This window comes from Ciconia boyciana, chromosome 26 (assembly GCF_034638445.1).
Source record: "Ciconia boyciana chromosome 26, ASM3463844v1, whole genome shotgun sequence".
NCBI lineage: Eukaryota > Metazoa > Chordata > Aves > Ciconiiformes > Ciconiidae > Ciconia > Ciconia boyciana.
The window spans coordinates 2392685-2415859 of record NC_132959.1 but is presented as its reverse complement, the minus strand read 5'-3'; the positions used below and the strand labels follow the sequence as shown (position 1 = coordinate 2415859).

The following is a 23175-nucleotide window of genomic DNA, read 5'->3' as shown; positions in this document are numbered from 1 at the left end:
CCCGGGGAGAAAGCCTGACCTCGGAGCCAAGGCAAAGCCGTCAAACCCAGGGGTTTCTTTCAGTTCTTCCTGATATTTTTTTTTCAATAGCCTTGGGCAAGGCACCGCCGACTGCTCCTCCACGTGTGCAATGAGAAAAACCACTCTGTGTCTTCAAAATATAGGGCAAGGCTTAATCCATTTAGGTTTGTAACAAAGAACGCTAAGGTTGCGGCAAGGGCCAAACCTTCAGCTCCACCAAGACCTTTTCATACAACTCTGAGCACGTTAAAAGCTTTCTAAGAGGATGTCATTACAATTTACGGCCACTTTAAAGCGCGCTTACTCTGCCCACAGTGGTGTAAAGGGATCTCTGGATAGAAGGAGAATCTGAGCATTTATTGGTCTATAAAATATTTGCTTAATCCCCTAAGGACAGCACATACTAAATTAATAACGGGAGCCACCGTAGATCACGGCACCACGCTCAAAACCCTACTTCGAATTAAGCTTGGAATATTTTATATAGGCAGTACAGCCCTTTATTAAAGATAAACACCCATTTATAACAAACCCACATACATAATGCAGATACGCTTTAGTCTTCCAGTCTAAAAATCAATTACTTCATGTTAACATCGTCTCGGCACACCAGGAAGCAGCCCCGGCACATGGGTGAAAAAGCACAGCCGCCTCTAGTTCCCTCGCCCAGAGTTTGTGCTGAAACACCGCGATCCAATACCCCCCCGACCCCGCTCGGGTGCCCACCAGTATGTTTTATTTGCATTGGACACGACAGCTTCGCCATCGACAAACAGCAACGCTGCTGTAACGAGATCGCTTGGATCAAGTGTTCATTTCCAAAACATGAGAATACTTGTTACAGGAACACTCGAGCAGGAGAGGGCTAAAATTTGACGTTAAGAATATGTGTTATCTCTGAAGGAATAGTTTTCCAGGTATGTGCATGGGGGACAGAAACAAAGGAGAAGTGTAAAGGCTCCTGAAATCTCGCCCGGGCTCCTTCTGCCCCCCACCCCATGTAAGCTGTCCTGGTAACACGTATTAGGTTTTCTCTGCCAGCACGGAGGTCCCATTCATTCACCAGCTAAATGTTATTTACCAATCACCTAGCAACTATTCAGGAGGAAACCAGCATGTTGGAACACAAATCCATCTGCACTCAAAAGGTGGTTCCTCTCCGGGCAAACAGAAAGCCAGCAGACGAGTTCTCCTGCGTTGAAGCAGCACATAAAATGCACCGTCAATCTAAAGCGTTCATAATCGCTTCTAATATTTGTCAGCGGTGATGAGCTACTGTTTGTGTTATGCAGGAATTTCTTCCCCCCCCTTCTCTCAGCAAGGCTGACGGGATGGCGCAGGGCACAGGGAAGCTCAGGGGGTGAGATAATGCAACTTTTTTTTTGAGTGTTACCATTCAGCTGCATGAGCGATGATGACATCCACAATTTATTTACATTCAGTGTCTGCAGGCAAAGCGAAGCAGATTCTTACTCAACTCTTGCACCACGCTATAAAAAGGGATGAAATAATACCTATCAGATACACGTCCTTGCAATGCGCTCGCTCCTCTGCAGCCTCAGGCTCGCTCCCGTTGGTACCGCTGCAAAACTGCCACCGCCGCACTCTATTAGCATTAAAAAAGCACTCACCGGCCTGCTCCAGTGCCACCAGCATCGACTGCTCAATGAGGTCTCGCTCGATGAAGCTGCGGAAGTCCTCGGTGTACACGGTGAGGTCGGGCAGCTGGAAGGTGCAGATGGGCATCTCCAGCAGATGTTCGCTGCTGCCGTTGCTGGAGACGTGGGAACGGGCCAGGGAGACAATGGTCGAGCTGGCGTGGGAAATGCCTCGGGACAGGCGTTTTTCTGAGAATAAAAGGAAGATGAAAAAACTCCTGAATGGTGCAGAAGCAGCAAACCTCGCAGAAACAATTATTAAATCGCTGCCTTCAGCTAGTATTTTTTGGTTGCCAGCAGCTGGATTGCTCCAGCATATAAATATTTCAGGCAGCAGAAAGAAAGATTTAATTGATCCGTATCATTTTTGTGACTCGGCTATCTGGAAGCCACCAGATGACACTGACCTTGCACAATATCATCCTGCCGCTGGAGCGGCGGTCGCCCGGGACGGGCTGCCTCTTTTTCGGGGGGTTTACAGTTGCGTCCTTCGTTGAAGGAATGGGGTAGGTTGCCGGCATGCACTTGCCTTAGCTGTTCAAAGTCACTCAGGGCTGCGCTCAGATCCCAGTTCTTGCCTGGATGGGAAGGTATCAACAGTGGTCACCATCACACGAGAAAGAAATCAAGTCAGTTCCTAAAACATCCACACTAGAAACTAATAATAGCACGGTTTATCGTGAAGCACGAAGGCTGTCTAGCAGAAACAAGGAGGAAAGCAGGGTGCAGCACCGCGCGTTCAGCTGGTCGCTGTATTTCTGTCCAGGATTTGCATTTCTGGAAGAGATGTAACCATGAACCTGAAGTGCCCAGAAAGCGCTGGCTCCGGTGCCGCAGTTTGTATGGATGGTTTATACCTCGTGTGTGCAGAGACATGTCCAGAGCTTAGAGGGAGCTACTGCTCTTGGGTGCTGGACATCAAACCTAAACAAAGGTCCAAAGACCTCAAATTTTCATAGAACCACAGAACAGTTTGGGTGGGAAGGGACCTTCAAAGGCCACCTTGTCCACCCCCCGCCATGACAGGGCCATCTTCCACCAGGTCAGGTTGCCCAGAGCCCCGTCCAACCTGGCCTTGAATGTTTCCAGGGACGGGGCATCCCCCACCTCTCCGGGCAACCTGGGCCAGCGTCTCACCACTCGTATCATAAAAAAATTTCTTCCTTCTATCTAGTCTGAGATAATTTTGCCAGAACAAGATTCCTGGCTGTAAAACGAAGAGGGGCAGGGTCACCAGAACAGCATAGACTGAGCACAGAGCATGGGACCAGAGTAAAACAAACACAATTTTGCCCTTAGGAAAGGGAAACGGAAGGTCAGGCTGTGTCACGTCCACCAACATCTCCATAAACCCAACGGCCAACTGCTTCAGGTCACACCGAGCGCTTTGGTTTATAACTCTCCGACTGCCGTGAAGATAATCCATCGCGATGCAGGCACCGCTTCTTTGCTGACAAAGTTAATGGCCTCCAGCTCTCTTTACCCCCACATCATCGCAGGATCACGCTCAAGCAAAAACATGCAACTTTAAAAGCTGACGATTTGTAAGACGACTTTTTAAATCTCTGTGCATGGTTTAAGAGGCAGCCACCCAATCCTTTTTGAGCTGACACCCAAAATATAGAAGCAAGCAAGGTGCCAGCCGGGCTAGACGGTACCCAGAAGACTTCTCAGCAGGCTCGTGTCATTACTGGCCAGATAAATTATTCAGCAAAACCGCCTGAACTTCATGGAATTGAGTGAATCCTTAAAGCAGTTCCATTTCCTTTTAACACTACCCAGCAAGCTGCAAGAACATAATATATATTAATACGCTGAAGTCTTTCAGTGTGCAATAAATTGACCTTTTAGAAGCCACTGCCTTCCAAAGGCAAGAATACATAGCGAAAAAAAAAAAAAATCTACCATATGGCTTGCATTTGGGAAAATTGTGATTTTTTTTTTTTTATGAACGCTGTTAATCCAGGCTCTTAAATTAGCAAGTTAGCAGACACTGTAGAAGGAAAGCCAACTTTATATATAGTAACCCCACTACAGGAAAGATATAAACCGCCAACTGGTTTATATGATAGCTCATGGACAATAAAAGAAGTCATTATGTCTAATTCCCTAAAGGAAATACGCTTTGCAAGTATTTAAATTCTTTTGAGAGATGTAATTTGCAGCATTTAATGATTGACTCCAAACGGAAAGTTATTTTAAGCTTTACCTTTTGAGTCAAGGGGATTTTTTTTTTTTCCCTTTTTTTTTTTTTAATGTAATAATGAATCAGCGTCAAGGAATGAGAATGACCCATCAGATTAAAATTAAATTTGCTGTCGCATCACTGTGTGCCTTAACGTGTCAGCAACAGGAGGATGCAGCAGCGACACTGACCCACTGCAGCTGCATTTCCCAACCACCTTCACCGGCAGCCGCTTCAGAAATTGAAAAAAAACCTTAAACTTTGGAAACTCTATGCAAAAACGGTGGCAGCCGAAAGGACTCATAAATCCCAGTGTTATGAGACAACCCAGTTATCTGCGAGCACCTGGAAAGGGCGCGCTTGATGGACTTGGCACTATGGTGCTTTTCTGCAAGCGCGAGAGAGGCGGTTAGAGGCGTTCAGGGGAACTTTTGCGCAGAGGAGGTTTCTGGAAACGATAAAAGGGAAGTTTCCTCCTCCGGCAGGAAAACCAGCGTCCCCTGGGGACACCACGAGCCAGAAGTTCAACCACAGAGAGACCCAGAGCCCGTCTTCCACGTGACGCTACAGCTCTCATTGCCAGAACACGGGATGATTTCAAAGAGCAGAACCAAAATAATTTTGCCAATTACTACGTCCTCTTCTCCGCCAAGTTCTTTAGCTTTGTGTGCATTCGTACGCTGAAACCCTTTGCTGTCGAGGTGATGGGTTTCCAACGGTGCTGGGGAGCAGAATGATGGAGGAGACCACCCATCATTCAGGAGACCTGCCGTTGCCACCAGACTTCACCTGACCCATGCACAAAACTCCAGGCACAGACAGAAACCATGACTTAAATCACTCGTATCGCCCTCAAACTTCACATCTGAATAATTCACTTCATCCGTCTATTTTACCTGACTGCTTTCATTAATGCCCACCCAAAAAAAGAAAAATGTCTGTGTTTTCCCTCATTTCCACCCCTGGAGTTGTCAACTCCACCGAGGCTGCAGGAGAAATAGCAGCGACTCAGCGGCCCGTCATGAAAATGAGCTAAAATGACCGTTGTCAAAATCAATCAACCCATGCGCTGAGTGGGAGACGGAGAGTTTGAAGGAATATCTGCTTCAACCTTTTCTATCGCAAGCCTAAATATTTCTTCCAAAAGATAGCATTAGAAATCCTGACATGAAACAAAGCAACCTAAACCCAGAAACCAGAACATAAACACACCACAAAACCCACAACTTGCCAGACTTCCGCTGAGACGACGCTCGGCTGTAAAAATTAAAGGCTGAAGCCCTGAACCCAGCAAAGCTAATGGGAGTTTTGAAGAGGAAAAAGCTACGAATTGATGCTGCGAGCGCCGAGGAGAGCTAGAGCCAAGTAGGTGGAGCAAATTGCCTAAAGACACAGATTATAGCAACAATTTCAGGGCTTTGAATTCATTACTGATAGAGCATCCAGAGCGGCAGCAGCCGGGGAGCTGGTGCAGATGCTGTAGGAGCATCAGCTAGTCCTGGGTTCAAGCAACAACAAAAGTGACCTGTATTATACAAGAAAAGGGATGATAGGAAGACACGGCGAGTATGGTCTTGCATTATAATTACAGATGGGTTAATTACGTACAAACTACCCTGCTTCTCATGCAACATTTCTGTCCTCCAGCATTACAACACATGCCCGTATTTACTCACCATCCTTTTGCCAACATTAACCCAAAGGCAACGCTCGCGAGCAAGTTTACAGCCCCCAAATTAAGACCTAGTATCCTTTCTCCTCTGCCCTTCCCATCGCTACAAGCACAGGGTGAAAAAAAAATTACCTGCAGCCTTTAACTAAACGCCATCACTAATGAGCAGCTTCCCCATCTTACGGAGTTTTTGAGAAAGCCAAGATTTACACCATATTTTAGGGCAAATATGCACGCTCTTTTAAGTACGTAGAGCACTGGAAAGCTGCCAGCGCGGCGTGCTGGGGCTCTCGAGGGCTGGCGCGCCCGTTTAGAAGCAAAGTGACTGAACGCAGACGACGCCTGCGTTCAACTCCTGAGCATCTCGGTGCTCTCCATCACCTTAAACCGACCGATCCTGTTCTGTAGGAGCCTCCTGCGCTGTAAATGGGGCTCTAAGGGGATGCTCTGCCAGGAGAGGTCACTGGCACCGACAAAACAGCAATTTATATCGGCATAATCAAACCACCTTCACAAGCAGAACAAGATATACCAGTAACAGCACGGTTTTACCTATATAATTAACCCTATATTGCTTTGAGGACACAGGCAGCCTTCACCTAGTGCTGTTCCTTCAAGCCTTTCGAAGGGATCGCTGCTATAAAGAAAAAAAAAATCCTTAAGTTTTGCTGCTCACGGTGAACAACACGCGCGAATGGAGAGGATGAAGGAAGGGAAACCGCACTCCTGGTTGATGCGTTCTCCTTCCGAACGCTTGAAATTCATTATCCGATGGATGTGTAACAAGAAACCAAGGCAGAATTTCACCAGCCGCGCCGCCGAGGGCACGATTTTAATATCTCCAGCATCGCATTCATCAACTACCAGCCCCGGGGGCCTGGCCAGCAGCTCCCTGCCCCTCTTGCAACCCTTTTTTCCCCACCGCCTGCCTCTTTCCTTCTTTTATTCCCAATTTTACTTACCTTCGAGCAGGTCTCTGGCCAGTCCCGGCTCTGCCCCCGTTGAGCGAACAAAATCCGACAGGACGATGTCCATAGCCGAGGTCGTGCGCTCATGGATTCCTCCCGGCAGCTGGGGTCGGCGGCGCCCGGATCAGCACCTCGGCATCAATCTAGGAATGAGACCGACAAGGCGCGCGGCTCGCATTACAAAGTATAAAATAATTAGCCTGGCCAGGCAGCCTGCGAGCTGGCCGGGAACTATCCGATGGCAGGTGCCTCGGTGTCCCACGAGGGAGGAAAAATAAACCTTCCTCCCTAAAATTACTTGTGCTTTGGGACTGCTGTTTAACTAATTGATAATTGGGAGAAGAAATACAAATTTTGCTGCTTTCTCCCCGCACGCAAATGGGCTGTAACGACTCTGCTAATGACGGGCATACCAAGGGGTCAGCAAATTCAGGAAAAAAAAACCACAACCCCAATTCTCATGTCAAAGGTGGTGGAGCTTTTCTTTCCAAAATCATGGACAAGTAGCTAGGAGAATAAATGAGTTTATTTGGTAGCAGTGAGAAAGCAGAAAGTTTCTCTCGTGTATTTGCAGAGAGCTCAGCATCCCCGCCCTCCCCGGGGCAGGCAGTCCTCCACCGAGCACCCCGGTTGTGCGCAAGGGAAATAAAAGCACGACCAAAACGCCGTAATTAGTAGATGTCGCTTATGTGAAACAAAACAAAAAGCCCCTTTCAGGCAAAAAAATAAAAAAAAAAAATCCTCTTCTTGCAGAAAAAATAAATGCACCAGGCCGGATCTCCTTCCCCGAAGGGAGCAAAAACAGCCCGTCCAAGGTATATTACGTAAATCTTAAGTTTTAGCAGGTCCTAAGGCTCAGAAAGGTGTGTGCTCTTGCTGTGCATTCAAAATCCTGATTTTCTGCATTCCTCGAGGCAGAAATGGAGAGCGAGGCACATCCGCAGGAGTCTGGACCGGGCAAAAAGCTCTGCGGGATTTTTTTGCAGCTAAAGGGTTATGATAAAAATTCTACTGGCAAGGAAGAGAAACTGCTGGGAAAAAAAAAAATAATTTCATCCTGAGCTGAAAGTCTGGCACGTGAAGAAGAGGGGAAAAAAATTTGGAAAGCTGGTTGAGGGAGGTGTTGCCGTATGGAGAGCAGGAGAGGAAATGTCAGTATTACATGGAAGATGAGCAAACCTGTGTGTTTTCCTGGTGCCTTAAAAACGTCTCTTTTCAGGATTACTCCTAAATATGGGCAAAACTCCCTAACGGCACGCAACTCCCAAACCCCAAGAGCAGCAAGTTAAACATCCACGCTTTAATCTGGAATTTCCTGGCTTTGTTGGTTAAATACCATTCTTATTATCTTCCACGCTCGCTAATCATACACTTATTAACTTCATGCACACAGAAAAAGTACTTAATATTCTTTTATCGCTGGAGCAATCTCGGGGCTATTGTCGGCTGAAGGCAATCCTGAAACCAAGCGTATTCAGACAGCAAAATTTGGCAGGGGATTTCTTGCTCTTGCCCCATCAGCGATGTAGGGAACATCCCTAATTAGAAGCTAGGCGTTTGTATCCTCTAACCCCTGGCAAGAGCTATAGAAACAGAGAACAGCTTCTAAATGCAAACTCACTGCAATAAAAGATAACTTCCTTCTGGTGGGTTTGGCATTTAAAGGAAAAAAAAAAAGTGTACGCAGCAAAGCGTGGCTTTTTGGGAGGAAAAGAGCAGCAGCACAGCCCACACCCGCTAACTGATGGCATTTGCAGTTACCGAGCAAACTCCCGCGCGCACAAAAATGTCAGGCAAAACACAGATGGAAAACTCCGGGTCCGACGACACGGCGATGAACTGCTGGAGAGATTTATCGCCGGGGTTCACACGAAGAAACAGTCTCTCCCTCTGGGTTTAGCTGTTATTTATTATTGTCTTTCCCGTGCAAGGGAAACGCTCTCTCCTCTTCCCTCCCCCCGTAACAGGTAGGAAATCCAAGCCCAAAGAGATCTGCAACCACAAATAGATCATCCAGCCAAAGCTATAGGTGTCGAGCACACCCAAATACCCCCATAAGTGTATGTATATACGTGGACAGGTATGATGCTATCACGATCGCTTCCAATGCTGGATATAACCCGTAAGTGAGCTTTCCCGTTACATTGCAAACAGAAACGTGCTAAAGAAAATGTATTCAGGACTAAAAACCAGTCGTTTCTACCATCTCTGCAATACTGACACTTACTTGCAGGACACGCCAGCAGGAATTAAGCAAATTAAATGGTGAATAGTCACGATTTAATCTTCCCAAACAATCCAGCCTCTCCTCTCCGCGTGGTGCCCAGCATCGCCATCGCATGAACTTCACCCAAAAAACCCTCCGGGTACCAGTTTTCCTCCGATATTTAATCGGAATGGGCAATAAAAAGGGCAACAGGACTAAGAAAACAAGTTGCCTGAAAATACTGGAGGAGCATCCCCAGCGCATCCGACGTGGATGCAAAGCCCCTGATGCAAAATGCCTCGCCTTTCCTGTTCTAGATTTTTGGGATGAATTTGCGTCTTTAGCCAAGTGGTTTATCAGATTTTTATCAGACAGCTTTGTCACAAATCTGAAATACTGAAGAAAGCCATCATATCCCACGTTACGGGGTTTTTCCATTATCATACAGCCCATTTCTTTACGCTACCCGAGAAATACCTCGTAACCAGTACTCAACAAGCAAACGCTGCTTTCCAAATATTTACATTTTAAGCTATTCCAGGGAAAAACAAACCCCATCAAGTGTAATGCTCTGTACACCCAAAGCTTTTGCTGTTTAAGGTTGCGGGCAAAGTAACAGCCGAATTTTGAGTCCTGCCTCCCTCGTGTAGAAAGGACGGCGTCCAAATTTCCCTCTTTCCAGCAGTGAAGAGCCAAAACCAAATTGCCTTAATTTGCAAAGACTTTAATTAGAACGATTCCCCGCGCACTGCCTGGCTACGGGAGGGAAGCACCCAGAAACACCAACAAAGCGTGCTTCGGAAGATGCCGCTATCCCTAAATTCCTTTAATTTTCCTCCTAGCAGACACTCCCCAAGCTCCTCTGAGATATTTCCAAATCTTGCACATCCCTGGAAGCTTTTCTCTTTTAATTCCCCCACCGGGCTGCAGAGCTGTAGCCACTAACGTAAAGTTCTGGAAAAGCAGCATTTTTCCGTAATTGCATTTTCAGGGACAAAAAGGAGTGGAGAATGCGCATCTCCAAGCTCTTCAGGTAATGAAAAATCTTGATGTGAGAGGGGGAAAATGACACGGTGGAGCACGACGAGCTCTGAGCTTACGGAGAGGCGATGGCTGGCTCGCGCAGACCGGGGTCGGCAAGGCTTCCTTACGGACTCTGAATTAAAACACGCTCTTCAGAGCTTCAAAACAGTTTAAAACAGCGGGCAGGAACGCTTGGCAGCAATCCTCCTGTTGTGATAAGGTCCTATCATCTCCTGCCCGTCATTTTTTTGGTGAGAAGCAAGGCTTCCTTGCTGCTTTTGGCACTAATATCGCACCGCAGCCCAAATCACAGCTGCTGCTCTCGCAGGCACCGTGGGGTAAACGCTTTGGAAAGGGCTTTCCGGGACCGAAGCCATTGCCTATTACGAGCAACCCCAAAGGCGATATACCCGTGGTATCTTAGCAGTATATATTCAATATTTTATCTAAGAAAAAATGGCAACCAATTCACCGGGGAGCTGTCACGCTTCCCTCCCTGAGGTTTTCAAAACTTGGAGGAAAATAAAACCACCTCGCCCCCCCCCCCCAATCAAAACACTTTTATTTGCAAAATACAATATTGATATCACGCCTCGAGAGCTGGGGATGCAAAGGCAGCTCTGCTCTGTAAACCTGGAGGATTTACATCTCGGTTTGGCCTCACGTGAATGAGGTTCCCCAAAAATTTGCATAGAGGACCAGAATAGATGGCTGGGGAAGAAGAGTGCCTCCTTCACGGCGAAATCTGGGAAAAGAGATTTCTATTTGAATAACCGCACTGCTGGGAAGCGTACAATTGCACATTGTTATTTGCACCCAGTCAGTAAAACTATTTGGCATGGACGGTGTCGAGCGGCAGCACAGTAGTGGGTGTTTACGTGGCACCCAGCATATTTTGGGGGGAAATGCTGCAAAATATCTACCCAGCCACATCTCCAGATTGCCGATGGACAGGAGTTATCCCATTTTGGCCACCTCCCTGCAAACAAACAGGAGAAGCAAGACCGAGGGATGCAGCGCGTTCCCTCCCATTCAGCTCTGCCTTAAAGTATGGGGAAAAAAAAAAAATTAAAAAAAACCAAAAATCACTTTCAAGGGAATAAACCGTTTGATTGAAGCGATGGTTTGGTCACTGCAGAACGTGGGTTTTCGGGCTCCAGGTCCTAAGTTGTAATCCTAATTTTCTTGGCACAGTAGCTCAGTTCCTTCCTTCCAGCTCGCTCCCCCTCAGAGTTGTTCTGCAACTTCGTTATCTCCTTATATCCTTTACATTTTCTCTCCCGTGGATCGCGTCTGCTCAGATCTCGCCGTCAAGCCTCCAAGCTGGTGGGAGGTTGAACGCTTTGACGAAACGCCACAGGCGAGGATTATCCATCTCATCGCAGCCTCCTACAAGAAGCTGCCCTCCACTAGAAACTGTAGAGCATTAAATTCACGGAAGACTTTCATCCCAACTACTTTTGGACAAACTTTTTGAAACCGTAAGAGTTTATTAGCCCCTCTTCCGCTGATGGATTTTGCTAGAGCACGCAGCTTCCCAGCCGTCTTGGTGTGCTTTGGTGAAAAACTGGCAAACCCCAGGGGGAACGATCTCAAAACCAAAGCAAATGGTTTGCAAGGAAGCTAAATTTAAAAATACAAACAGAACAAGCCAAAGAAGGTAGAAGAGTCCCAAGAGGAAAAAAGCTCAAGAGAAAACAAACCTTCTCCTGGTGTCGGCGGCAGCACCAGCGGCTCAGCCGGAGACTTCCACCGAGTACGTTCCGACCGAGCCCCAGCCCGCTGACAATGGTGTCAATATTGTCTTTGAACCGTGTGTGACTCCTCGTTTTAGAAACCACAATGTCCTAGGCTGTCAGGAATCCTCCGAGCCCAACGCCTCTTCTGCCGTGATGCAAGCGCTGAACTATGCGGGCAAAACACGAGGGACCGGAGCGGGAGCCGTGCCGCTCGCTTCTTCTGCCTCCTGATTAAAAAAAAACCCCCTACGTGCGAGGCAAACACTGGCACCTTTCAGCTCTCGGCATTATACTTTTCCCCAGAATTTGCTGTATCACCGTCCCGATAAAATTGGTGTTTCAGAGGGTTGACCTTTCTCTTCCCTTGTCCCAAGTACCAGCACTCCTGCCCCTTTCACATGCCCCCAAAGTCTTGCCAAGCGCCATAAAGATAAGAAATCAGGTAGAAGCTCAGCGCAGTTCACGTGGAACCCACGTTCACCCTATTTTTCTCCTATATTCTCCTTTTCCTTTAGGAACACATTTTAAATACGAGCTCCAGCCATCGCTATCAGCAGGCCACCAGCAGCACCTTCAGCACATCTGCAAGCTCAGCTGTCCTAAAAGCTGCTCGTTTTTACGGATGCTCTTCACGACATCGTCTTACATTTCCATCGGCTGCGTCATGCGGGCACGGGATAACGTTAGCCCTCTCAGACCTCTGGAAATCCACGTATTTTTAGAGCAGCTTGGCATAACGTCAGGCATGGGTTGCCCTCGACGACGGGGCATCATCAGGAACCTCACTTCAAAAGCATCTCCCTCCCAACACAATTCTCCGAGTGCCCGCGCAGAGAGAAACGGCTTTATTAGGATAAGCGAAAAAACACCTACCCCATAGGGATGTCACAATATTTAGTTAGCTAATGCTTGTAAAATGCTATAAAAAGCTTAATTAAGCCTCGCCCTTATGAGACACTGGAAGGATTCGCAGGCTTGCTTCGGAGGCAGGAGACAGACGAGTGCTTGGCAGCAAAAACACGAGCCTGGGAAGAGTTTCCACCTCCCCGTCGGGGCATCACTGGATGTTTCATAAATAATCTTGGGGAAAAACGCCAGAAAAACAGCAAGTGCATTGGCCTCGTAGTCGGAGGCAAAGGTCCTGGCCAGTATTTTAAACATTCATCTGCAAAAGAGCACGATGCTTAAGTCTAATAAATAACAACCTTGTCATGCACAGGGCCGGATTCTTGTCGATCACCAGCTACAGGCTCAACCCCCCTCCACAAAGAGCTTCCTCTGCTTCTGCTATCAAAGCTTATAGAAGCTAATTACGGCCTGATCAGGTCAGGTGGAAAGGTGTGAATTCACTGCTGCCTGCAGGAATTTCTCCAGGATAAGGCAGGAGTTCACAAGGCAAGAACCGCTCAGCACTAACACCCCACGGAGAACACGCTGGGTGCGTCAGCGAGGGTGCCAGGGTGGCCCGAGGCAATGGGAGCTCCTTCGGCCCCGAAATCGGCTGGTCGGTGGTGGCTGTCGCCGCTCCCAGCGCCGATCGGCCTCTGCAAGAATTCACCGTCCCCTGCATCGGTCGTGGGGCCGGCGGCACGAGCAGCCCCCGCTCACCTGCAGGGAGAGCGACTTGGGCTGCTAATTAATGCGATTTAAACACCCATGGCCGACGTTGCCCGAAGGGAGGGCTCACACCGAACGCTCTCCGGGGAAGTCTGCAGGAATAACGGGGGCAAAGCCTTCACGCACGCAGCCGGTCGCAGGCTGAACTTCCACCCCAGCTCGCCCGAGGCGAGCAGCAAGGGCGTCCCGCTCCTGCGTGTGGACAAGCTCCTAAATAAGCGAATTTAAATCCGACAGAATTAGTCCATCACATCTCTGAAGGCCACGTTCAGAAGTGTATTAATTCAGTTCTAACTGCTCTTCTCCCCTTGATTTTTAAAGATTCACATGAACTCAGGGTACGGTGCCTTTCTGACTGCGCTGGTCCTAAATAACACAGGCTCAAAACAAAGCTAAAAGGTTATTAACAAATCACTCTCCACCCTGAGATGTTTCTGAAATGCAAAAGCCACAGGGTGTTGCTTAAATCAAACACAAGCAAGGAGAAGAGAAGAGGAACGGCCCACGAGCTCCCAGCCCCTCTCCTGCCACGCTTGGGGATTTCGGGAGGGAGCAGCACGGGGCCCCGCCGGACCCGGAGGTGTTTCGCAGAACTGCCAGCAAATGGTTTCAGGCTGATTCACTGGGGATTTTTTTTTTTTTTTTTAATTCTTTTATTGTCCTGTCCAGAAAGGATGACTGAGTTCATCGCTGCTGGAAACACTTCACCCCGTTTTGCCGTCGTGCCTGAACATGCTGTCATACTTGCGGAGCACGGTCCTCTACGAGCTGCGGAAGGAGCAAGCCATCAGCATCAGCAAACGAAGGAGATGAGAAATGGGAGAAGACTCTAGGAGACTGCGAGTTTTCCCTATGAGAAAACGTGAGTTTTCCCTATAAGAAAACCTTTTTTGCAAACAATACAAGGTTTTATACCAGACTCAACACCGGACAAACCCTCCTGGTCACCTTACAGTGACGGACTGAGCTCTGCTTCCAAAAAACTCTTCCCATGTTTCTGCTTGGCACCGCACCACACCAGCTGCTTTATCGGTTGTGTGCAAATACGAGAGGAAAGCACGGAAAACACAAATTTTCAGCCCTACGCTCAACACCCCTGATAAGAGCCTTCTGGATTACAAATATTTAGGAGCCTTCATCATTCTGTTTGTTTTTACAATAAGACTGCCCTGGTTTCTGAAAGCCAGTCTTATCAAAACCAGCAACACAGCGTGAAATCTTCAGTTCTGGCACAAAAGCAGGTTCAGGAAGAGAAACGAAACTCGGCATTTATTTATTTTTTTAACCACTCTCCAAAAAAGCTGCCCGGCAAGAGACACGCTGGTGTCGCACCGACAAACCCCCGCACGTCAAGAACCCGAAGTCAAGCCCGGATCAGCAGCGCGGGCCCAGGCTCTCGGAGGTGCCTTAAGCGTGCCTCGGCCTTAGGCTGGAACGAAAGCCAGAAGCAGGTGTCCTCCTTCAGCCCTGGGGCATCCGCTTCCTGCTCGCTCAAGGCAGCAGGACACAGCAACCAAAACTATATTAGGAAACCTGACAGTTTCAGCCCAAGGAAAACGTTTCCTTTTGCGTCAAAAGCCCCCGTGCAACCTCTCTGGCTTTTAAACTCTAGCTTTTAAGTCAACATCATAAAAGACACCAGCAACCGAAGAGGACTTTCATCTTCGAGTGCATTTAAATACTCCCTTTGCACCGCGTATATTCTGATTTTAAGCAGAGTTTGGGCTGGGTAGGTGTGTTTCCCAGCCTAGCTACTAAAAACTCTCTTTTCTTAAGGTTTGGGCACGCCAACGTCAGAGCGCGGGGGCGGCAGGCAGCCTTTGAGCCCATGTACGTTTGTTAACGAGGAGCACGATGAAGATGAGCGGGCCAGGCTAGACCATCCCGGGGGTCTTTGAGAGGCAGAAGCCAACCAATCCATACGATAAGTTCACGCCATCGGTGGTTTTAATGCACAAAAAACCACCAGTAACAAAGTCTTACACCACGATGCTCCAGATTTTGCTAGCTCCCCACCCACGGATGACACACAGGATTTTATTACGTTACCTGTAGGTTTCTCTGCTGCTTCTGCCCAGGATTTTTAGCAATATATCAAACGTGCTCTTCCCCCCGCAGCTTGCACTGGGGCCCGAGCACAGCGATGTTTCCAATGGAGCAATGCAGTGGTGAGATTACACCGAGCCGTGAGTCACACCTAGCTCTGAACTATAATAAGCTTGATCCTTACACAAACAGTATTTCTTGCTTGGTCACCACACCCATAAAAAAAAAAAAAAAGAGAGAGTGAAAGCTGTGCATCCCAGCGTGCCGTAAGGATGCCTCCACCTATGGCTAATTCAGACCTTCGTCCTTTCAGGCGGTGAAACGACACGCGACGAGAACCTGTCCATTTTCACCTCTGCCTTTCAGAAAGGGGCAGCGAGGAACAAGCCGGGTGTAGTTAATCTCGACGTCAGCCTGCAAGACCTTCGTAACAGAAATTAAAACACTTAATACCAAACGCCCACCTCAAACAAGAGTAAAATCAGAAAAAAATACACAGGAGCAAAGCGACTCGCGGCTTCCTCGCTTCCTACATCCTCTCCGCAGGATAACACAACATCAAAATTAATTTGCCAGGTTTCGGTACGAACTCACCAGAAGCAAAGCCGGAGAGGCGCAGAGCATCCCGGTCCTCCGTGGCAGTTTGCAGAAACTGCAGGACCGCGCTCCCTGCCCTAACTCGATCAGGCAAATTAAAAGAGACCAAGGGAAGAAATAAAACGGAAGCGAGGTAAAATAATTAAATGTACCTCAGCTTCATCACTTGTGTCTTCCAGGGCGTAATGGGGAAAAAAGAAAAAGTCATCAAGCGTACTTAACTAAATAAGCATTTCGCCGGAAACGAATACAGGCCGCAGAACAGGAAAGATGGACTATTAGTTCCAGCATCATCATTTTCAGGGGCTTTAATTTTCTTATTCTGTTAAGATTTCAATCATGTTGAGAACATGTACTTCAGAAAAAGAAAAAATGTATATATTTTTAAGGGCTGCTGTCAAACGTAAGCATTAAACATGATCTGGAACGCACTCCTGTATTGTAGGCAGCCTTCGCTACCTTTAAAAAGGTATTTCCAGGAATATTTTAGGAGCATTTTAGAAACTATAACGTCTCTTCCCCTGATTCACCACGTGTTTTTTTTGACAAGGGCAGGAACCCGAGCCAGGGCTCCGGTCCCAGAAGCACAAAGTCAGTCCATGACCTTGGCCAGGCACCTCCACCACGTCCCAGCCTCGCGGGTGGGAGAAAGGACGAGAGGACCTCCGAGCTGGACCCGCCAGAGCCCTCGGGCACCTTCCGACGAGAACCAAGGCAGGAGGTGCCAAAATCCACAAGACATCTAGTTTTGCCAGACCTGGCCAGAAGCTTTTTGCTCCCCACCGTCAGTCGCCTGCTTTGCTTTGCGGAGCTCCACCAGAAGGAAGCTCCCACGAGCAACGCAGCAAGCTGCAACGTATCGAACTCCTGAACCAAAAATCCACCCGAAAACCTGCAATTAGCAGCCCTCACGCCTAACGCAGAGGGCAACGCGCCTGGCTCGCTCTCCCCGTAGACCTGCACGCAACCCTTGCCCCAACAAAAGGTTCGTGGTGCAACCCAGCAGCGAGACGGGTGAGGCTTCGGTGCCGTAAGCAGCCCCACGCCTGAGCTGACCAAGCCCTGCTCTTCACTTAACGAGCCTTATCGGAATAGCCACGAGCAAAATAAGCTACTCACGCAGCTCAGCTCCAAACGAGCAAGATCGGAAGGTCCTCGAGGGAGGTTCCTCACTTTCTCCTCCTTCCCACGATCGCGGGGCACTGCCTCTGTCCCAGCCTGCATCCCTGACCCGACACCGGCAGGTTACCTAACGCACGCGAGAACAGCCAAAACACAGAGCCGGGATTAGCGATGCTGCGCTGAACCTGACCTGACCTAATACCTTTATTATAGTCGCTAAGCTCCGACTAGGTGCTGTACGAGACAGGATATGGACCACGCAGCTCTCGCTTCATCGAGGGCAAAAAGCAAACTGGCAGATCATCATCGAACCTCCGTTACTAAAGCCCAGCAAAAGAGTTATTCCTGGTGAAAAGGAAGGTGCAAGAAAAACCTGCAAGCTCACCAACTCCTTCAGCCCAGAGGAAGGGCGCTGTGGATGCAAAAAGGAAGCCAGTCCACAGGGCAAAGAGAGGAATATTTGTAAATAGATGCGAGAGGCAGCCCGCGGTCGGGCTGGACGTAGCACTGAGGTCGCAGGGCTACAGCAACTTGCGTCTGGTACAAGGAGCTCTTCAACGAGATTTACCATCTTGTGAAACCCCAGCCTCAGAAGCCGCCTGCAGATTTTTGGCACGATTCGGGCTGCTTCAGGACAGCACACCGTCCCCGCAAACGGAGGCTTTCCAGCAGGGCAAAGGCGTTCTTAAAAACACGCTGTTGCTCAAGAATCGGAGCACGAGAAAAGCAGCAGTTAAGCAAGAGTCGCAGTGAAAGTTTATAAAAACGTGACGATTTTCATACGCCTAACTGCTTTTAAATAAAAACTTTACCCTATTTTCCAGAGCTACAGCCACCTGCTTCCCTTTGCTCTAAATACAACCGTGCCAATTTCGACACCCAGATTATTCTAAAACTTGGGCTGAAGAACACGTCAGCAGCCGCACAGGAATGAAGCCTCCGAGCCGTGTAAAAGCCAGAAAAATGCAGCAGCTTCATTACATCCGAGGCTGTACCCACATCATCACCACTCTTATTTATCAATTCCTCTTTCGAGGGGGTTTGCACTTTTCAGGATAAGTGACAAACCTCAACTTTCTGTTTCAAAAAGGTCCTGAAGGCAAAACAACGGCTCAAACCCCGACGTGGATCATGTACTACGTTAAAAAAAAAAAAAAGCATTGACATTACAGCGCAATAATTAGTAAGGACGATTATTGAGCAAGCACGGTCTAATTTTCATAGCATCCTTGCTTCCACTTTCATCAGCTTTTTGTCTCCGAAGGATGCTCAGGGGAGAGGACGCGGGGCTCCCATACGCTTGGTCCCGGGGGTGACGCCAGGCCGGCCAGCGCGGAGGCAGCACCCAGGACCTGGGAGCAAAAGCACGGCCACGTTTGGGACGGAGAGCTGACGGCAGCGCGGAATGAAGGGCTGTAAAGTTTGGCCATAAAGACAGCACACTTCACAGGGCTGGGTGAACCGCCTCGTCAGGATGAGGGGTGGCAGGAACAGAAGGTGAAGAAATGATTACACAAAGCAGAGTTACCTAAAGTCGTCCTTCCTTATGCTGCGGCTTGATAAAGCCGTTAAATCGTTCGACGAGCGCAGCAGCGCCCGCTCTCGTGACGTTCGCAGCAGCAGGGTTATACTCCCAAGAATTATAGTAATTATATAACGACCCGTCTTAGGCTCTCTTCCCCTTTTAGCCAACTACGAGGCACGTATCTAAAATAAACACCGTTTTCTCAGTGGCTGCACACAAGGAAATTCAGTTTGAGACACATTCACCTGCTTAAATCAGGCTGCTGCTATTTCCAGCGCAAACCCTGGTTTTGCAAGAGAGCCCAGCACTCGCTGTCCTCGCCGGCCTCCCGGGGGGCTGCTCGTAACCAGATTTTGCCACCCTATTAAGTGTCATTTTCTCCCCATAGTATTTTGATCCAGCCCTCTTCCTGCCACGTAAATCTATTTTTTGGCCATTTGAAGAGAGGAGTTTAGAGTTTAACTGAAGCACTGTCGGGGCCGAGGGGCTCGTTGAGATACGGGGCGAGAGAACATCCCTTCCAGCGCTCCCACGGAGAGCAAAGTCCCCTCCCGCTGCAACCACAGGGCATCGAGCGGCAGAGACACACCAGAAAGGCGGTAAACTCTCGGCAGAAAACCAAACCAGCAAAAACTCAGGCACTAGAAAGACCACGGTCCTGATCTTCGTAAGTATTTGGGCGCACAACTCCTCTTCGCATCCCCTGCCTCCTTCTATTCTCGGCAGGGATTTGCAGGCTTAATACCCACCACCCGCACGCCGAGAGCTGACAAGCGTTTCACACCTACAAACGCGCTCGGAGAAAGCCCGGCTCTGTGAGCAGGCTCTTCCGAGTCGCGTGCTCGTAATGAGCGTCCCCACAGACGTCCCTTCCAGATGCATCAAATATAAAAGCCGTGAGCTGCCGCACTGTCTCCCCTCTATAAGCTTGTTTCTTTAGCAAGCAAAAATGCACGTTCAAGTAGCAAAACATCACGTTTCCCCCAAAAAACGAGACGGCGCAGATGCACGCCATTCAAGCCGCTGCACAGCGGCTTCACCGATACATTTTCCATCGAGCACATCCCTCGTATTTCCTGGGAAAAGAATGTTTTTCTCGCAACGCCAGGGTAACGACTCGCGAGCAGCAGAAAGGAGCTCGGTCCCCGCTCCGCGCAGGTTAAAGCTGCGATGCCACAAGCCATTGCGCCAGCTGTTTATTTTCCTTTTACACCTACTTTAAACAGCAGCTTTTGTTCTACTGAAACTATTAATCCAAGTCTTACAATTAGCACCGCGAGGCTTTTTTTTTTTTTTTAATTTTAAACACTATGAAGAAAAGAAGTGCCAAAGAAAAAATTGCAACAACACTTTAAAGTCCAACAGACCAGCCCGCTCTTCTCCTGCAGTATAAAGACTTTCACGCTCTTTATATCGCAGCGTATAGAAGAGCGCTGCTCTTCCAGGGCCGGGAATAGCCGAGCTCCACGCAAGGCGCAGCAGAAAGCGACCCCAACCCCAAACCAGAGAGTCCAACTGCGGCGTACGAACGGCAGCGACTGCGATCGGGCTTTGCCGAGGACTGAAAACACACGGCAGGGTCAGGAAAAAGAAATGTGACGTTGTCAGCGATCTGACGCGGAGAATTCCAGCCACCAAGTTCGCCTTTTCCAGTTACGCGACTTAAGCTGACAATAACGCCTTTATTAGCGCCGCATTTCAAGGTCGAAAATCATCCCCTGCCCCGCGCACTGCAAGCGCATCGCCGCCAGCGAACACACCGTGTAACTAATCATCACGTATACGGCACCGCGCCGGCGTTAGCCCATTTCACAGACGGGTAAGCGGAGAGGGGCTGCGGCAGGGACGAGCCACGCTCTCCCCGGTGTAACAGGGAGCCATCGCCGCCTCCCGGGAGGATCCGTCCCGTTACCGTGCTCCTTGCGTAAGCGACTCCCACGACAGAGCGTCGGTGCAAAGACGTTTCCCTTAAGCATGGGATTGTCAGAGATGCTCGAGCCGGTGAGTCACCGCCAGCCTCCTCGCCCACAAGGAAACCATACGGAGTCCATGGCTCGGCAGCGAGGCAACCTGTAATTAGCCGGACGAGAAACTCCCTTTCCTCCTGAGACTAAGACGAGTAAACTCTTGGAGTTGTTTTTTTAAGCTCGTGTCTCGCTGCGGTATGGCCGAGCGACCCGGGTCCAAGTCCGGCCTCAGCCCCGATGGTTACGCACAGATCTTGACGCCAACGCCCGGCACTGTTGAACGGGCGCACGAAAAACGACAAACGGCTTTTCACCGAGGCGAAACCCTCGGCACGAGGATGGAGGCCGGCAGCAAAGTTCGCTCCGGTTCGCACGCGAGCCACGGGATCGAAAAGCCGTACGGATTTCCAGGTTGCAAACGGCAAATCCTGTTTGGTCCAGGCCGGAGGAAAAGTAACCGGATCGCGATTGTCTGGTCCAAAACCACCAGGAGCGAGGGTGCGTGAACAGCCCAGCGCCCACCGCCCCGTCCTCGCCCGCTCCTGTGCCCGACCCGGGGACGCTGTCCCGGCTCCATCGCCGTCGCTCCCGTTGCGAAGCCGGGCTCATCCTCCCCTCCCCGGGGATTTAGTCGAGCCTAAATGGTTGAGATCGGCCCCACGGCTCCAGAAGCCACCGAAACCTCCGCTCCGGTGACTGCTTCGACAGAAGGAACGCTCCCGGGCTGGGGCAGCGGGGACCGGAGCGGAGGAGCCGCTGCCCGAGGGCTCCTCACCGGACAGGAACGAGGGGGGAGGCGGCAGGGGGGCGTCCACGGACCGGCCGCGACCGCGGGTGGGAGCCCGGCCGCCCCCGGCACCGCCGCCTCCCTCCTCGGCCTGAGGCGGCTGCAGCGGGACCCCTCACCCCCGGGGCCCGACCGGGACCGGGCGATACCCGGGCGCAGCCCCGGGCCCAGGCGGGACCTGCGGCCGCCCGGGAACCCCGCCGCTCCCTGAGGCGGCACCGTGACTCCAGCAGGACCCGCCGCCGCCCCGGGAGCCCCGAGGCCGCCGCCGCCTCAGGCCCGGCCCCGCCGTGAAACTTTCCCGAGCCCGACGCCGAGCCCGCCGGGACGCCGGGCGGGCCTTACCTGTGCGCGGCTCCATGGCGCTCCGGACCCGGCCGCCGCCGCCGAGGCCGCGCTCCCGGAGGGGCGGGAGGGGGAGGGGAGCGCGGGCCGCCGCCGCCGCCGCCCGGAACGCCGCGCCGCCCCCGTTCCCGCCCGGAACGCTTTGGCGGGCGCACGCGGCCGCCCCGCCCCGCCCCGCCGGGCTGGGCCGAGCCAATGGCGGCACCGAGGCGGCCCCGCCCCTTCCCCCGGCGGCGCAACGGCGCCTGCGCGGGGGGGGTGAGGGGGGCAGGGAGGGGGGAGAGCGCCCCCTGGGGGTGGGCAGAGGACACGTACCCGCCCCGCGGGGCCTGGACCCCCCCCGTGGGGCCTGAACCCCCGGTGTGGGGCCTGAAGCCCCTGCGTGGGGCTTGTATCCACTGCGTGGGGCCAGTCCCCCCCTGCATGGGGCATGGACCCCCGGTGTGGGGCCTGTAACACCCCCGTGGGGCCTGTGCTCCTTGCGTGGGGCCTGTACCTCTTGCATGGGGCCAGTAACCACAGTGTGGGGCCTGTAGCCCCACCATGGGGCTTGTACCCCTTCGTAGGGCCTGTGTGGGGCCAGTACCCCCCTGCATGGGGCCAGGAACCCCAGCGTGCGGTCTGTACCCCCACCACGGGGCCAGTACCCCCCTGCATGGGGCCAGGAACCCCAGCGTGGGGCTCGTGCCCCAGCATCCAGGAGGCCGAGGGGAAGGTGCCTGGTCCCCTGAGGCCAGTTCCCACCGGGCATTGCTTTCACTGCCAAGGAAAGCCATCGGGCAGAGCGGCCTGGCCGTGCCTCCCCCCGGGCAAGGAAATGCCGCCTCTCCCTCCGCCCCACGGCGCAGGGGGACAATGCCGAGTGGGCCGGCCAGCACTGGGGCCTGTCGGGACAGCGCGTCCACCAGCCAAGTGCTTGGCATTCCCCCTGCCGTGGGTGCCCGCGGCCGCGGGCGAAGCACGCCGAAAATGTGCCCCGCTCAGAGCCAGGTTATCGCTCAGAGCCAGGAGGACGCGTCCTCGCAAAGCCGAACCGGAGGTTTCGGTGGCCGGTGCGAGGAGACTCGTGATGCCACCAGCTCTGCCGCGGGGTGTGGGGATGTGCCGGGAAATCCCGGCAAAGCTCCCACGGGGAACCGCCGGTTGGGCGTATTTGCCGCTCTGGTCCTTCTCCCACTCAGCCTTTCCACTGCACAAACGCGTTTCCCTCGAGAAAGGTGGGGAAAGGGCCCCGGGCCGGTGCGGCGGCGGCAGCAGCCGGGACCCGGGGGCTGCTCGGGCCGGCAGCGGTCGGTGGCAAACCCCCATGCGGGAGGAGCGGCGTGGGGCCCGTCATGCGCAGCGTTCAGCTGATCCCGGCGCTGAATCGCAGCTTTTGTTCTCCGCCAGCAACCTAGCGTTGTTTATATCCCACACAAAAGGATTGTTTATCATGTCAGGGGCAGAGAAAAGTCCAGTAAAGAAAGAACGGTCTGTGCCGCGGAGTCCCGGCCTCCCCAGAGTCTTTTTTTTCCCCCCGCTGCAGTGTTTGTTCAAAGGAGAGATCTTTCTGAGTGCCCCTGATTTCCAAGCAATCAATAGCCATGGTATGGCGAGCGGTCCCCGCTGCCTGCGCGGCCAGGCTTTGTGTCACCTCCTCCCGTGCTGCTTGCGTTAGCCGTTTCTTTCCAGCTGCCTGGAGCGATTGTAAGGGGTCA

At 51.3% G+C, this 23175-nt stretch overlaps 1 protein-coding gene across 5 annotated transcripts in view; it reads right to left on the bottom strand.

The window, feature by feature from the left end:
- The window catches only part of OTUD7B (OTU deubiquitinase 7B), a 38862-nt gene extending 17245 nt beyond the window's left edge, over positions 1-21617 (bottom strand). For 4 of the 5 annotated variants that reach the window (XR_012039750.1, XR_012039749.1, XM_072846761.1 and 1 more), the window contains exons 1-4: positions 21479-21617; positions 6499-6647; positions 2087-2257; positions 1653-1868 (exon numbers count right to left, since the gene is read on the bottom strand). Coding sequence is in view for 3 of the 5 variants with exons in the window: in XM_072846761.1 (XP_072702862.1) it covers positions 1653-1868; positions 2087-2257; positions 6499-6571 (460 nt within the window). In the remaining 2 variants the exon portion in view is untranslated. Of the gene's footprint in view, positions 1-1652; positions 1869-2086; positions 2258-6498; positions 6648-15138; positions 15278-21478 lie in introns of those variants that run through there. The other variant, XM_072846762.1, reaches the window with a different exon arrangement.
- Positions 21618-23175: the final 1558 nt, after the last annotated feature.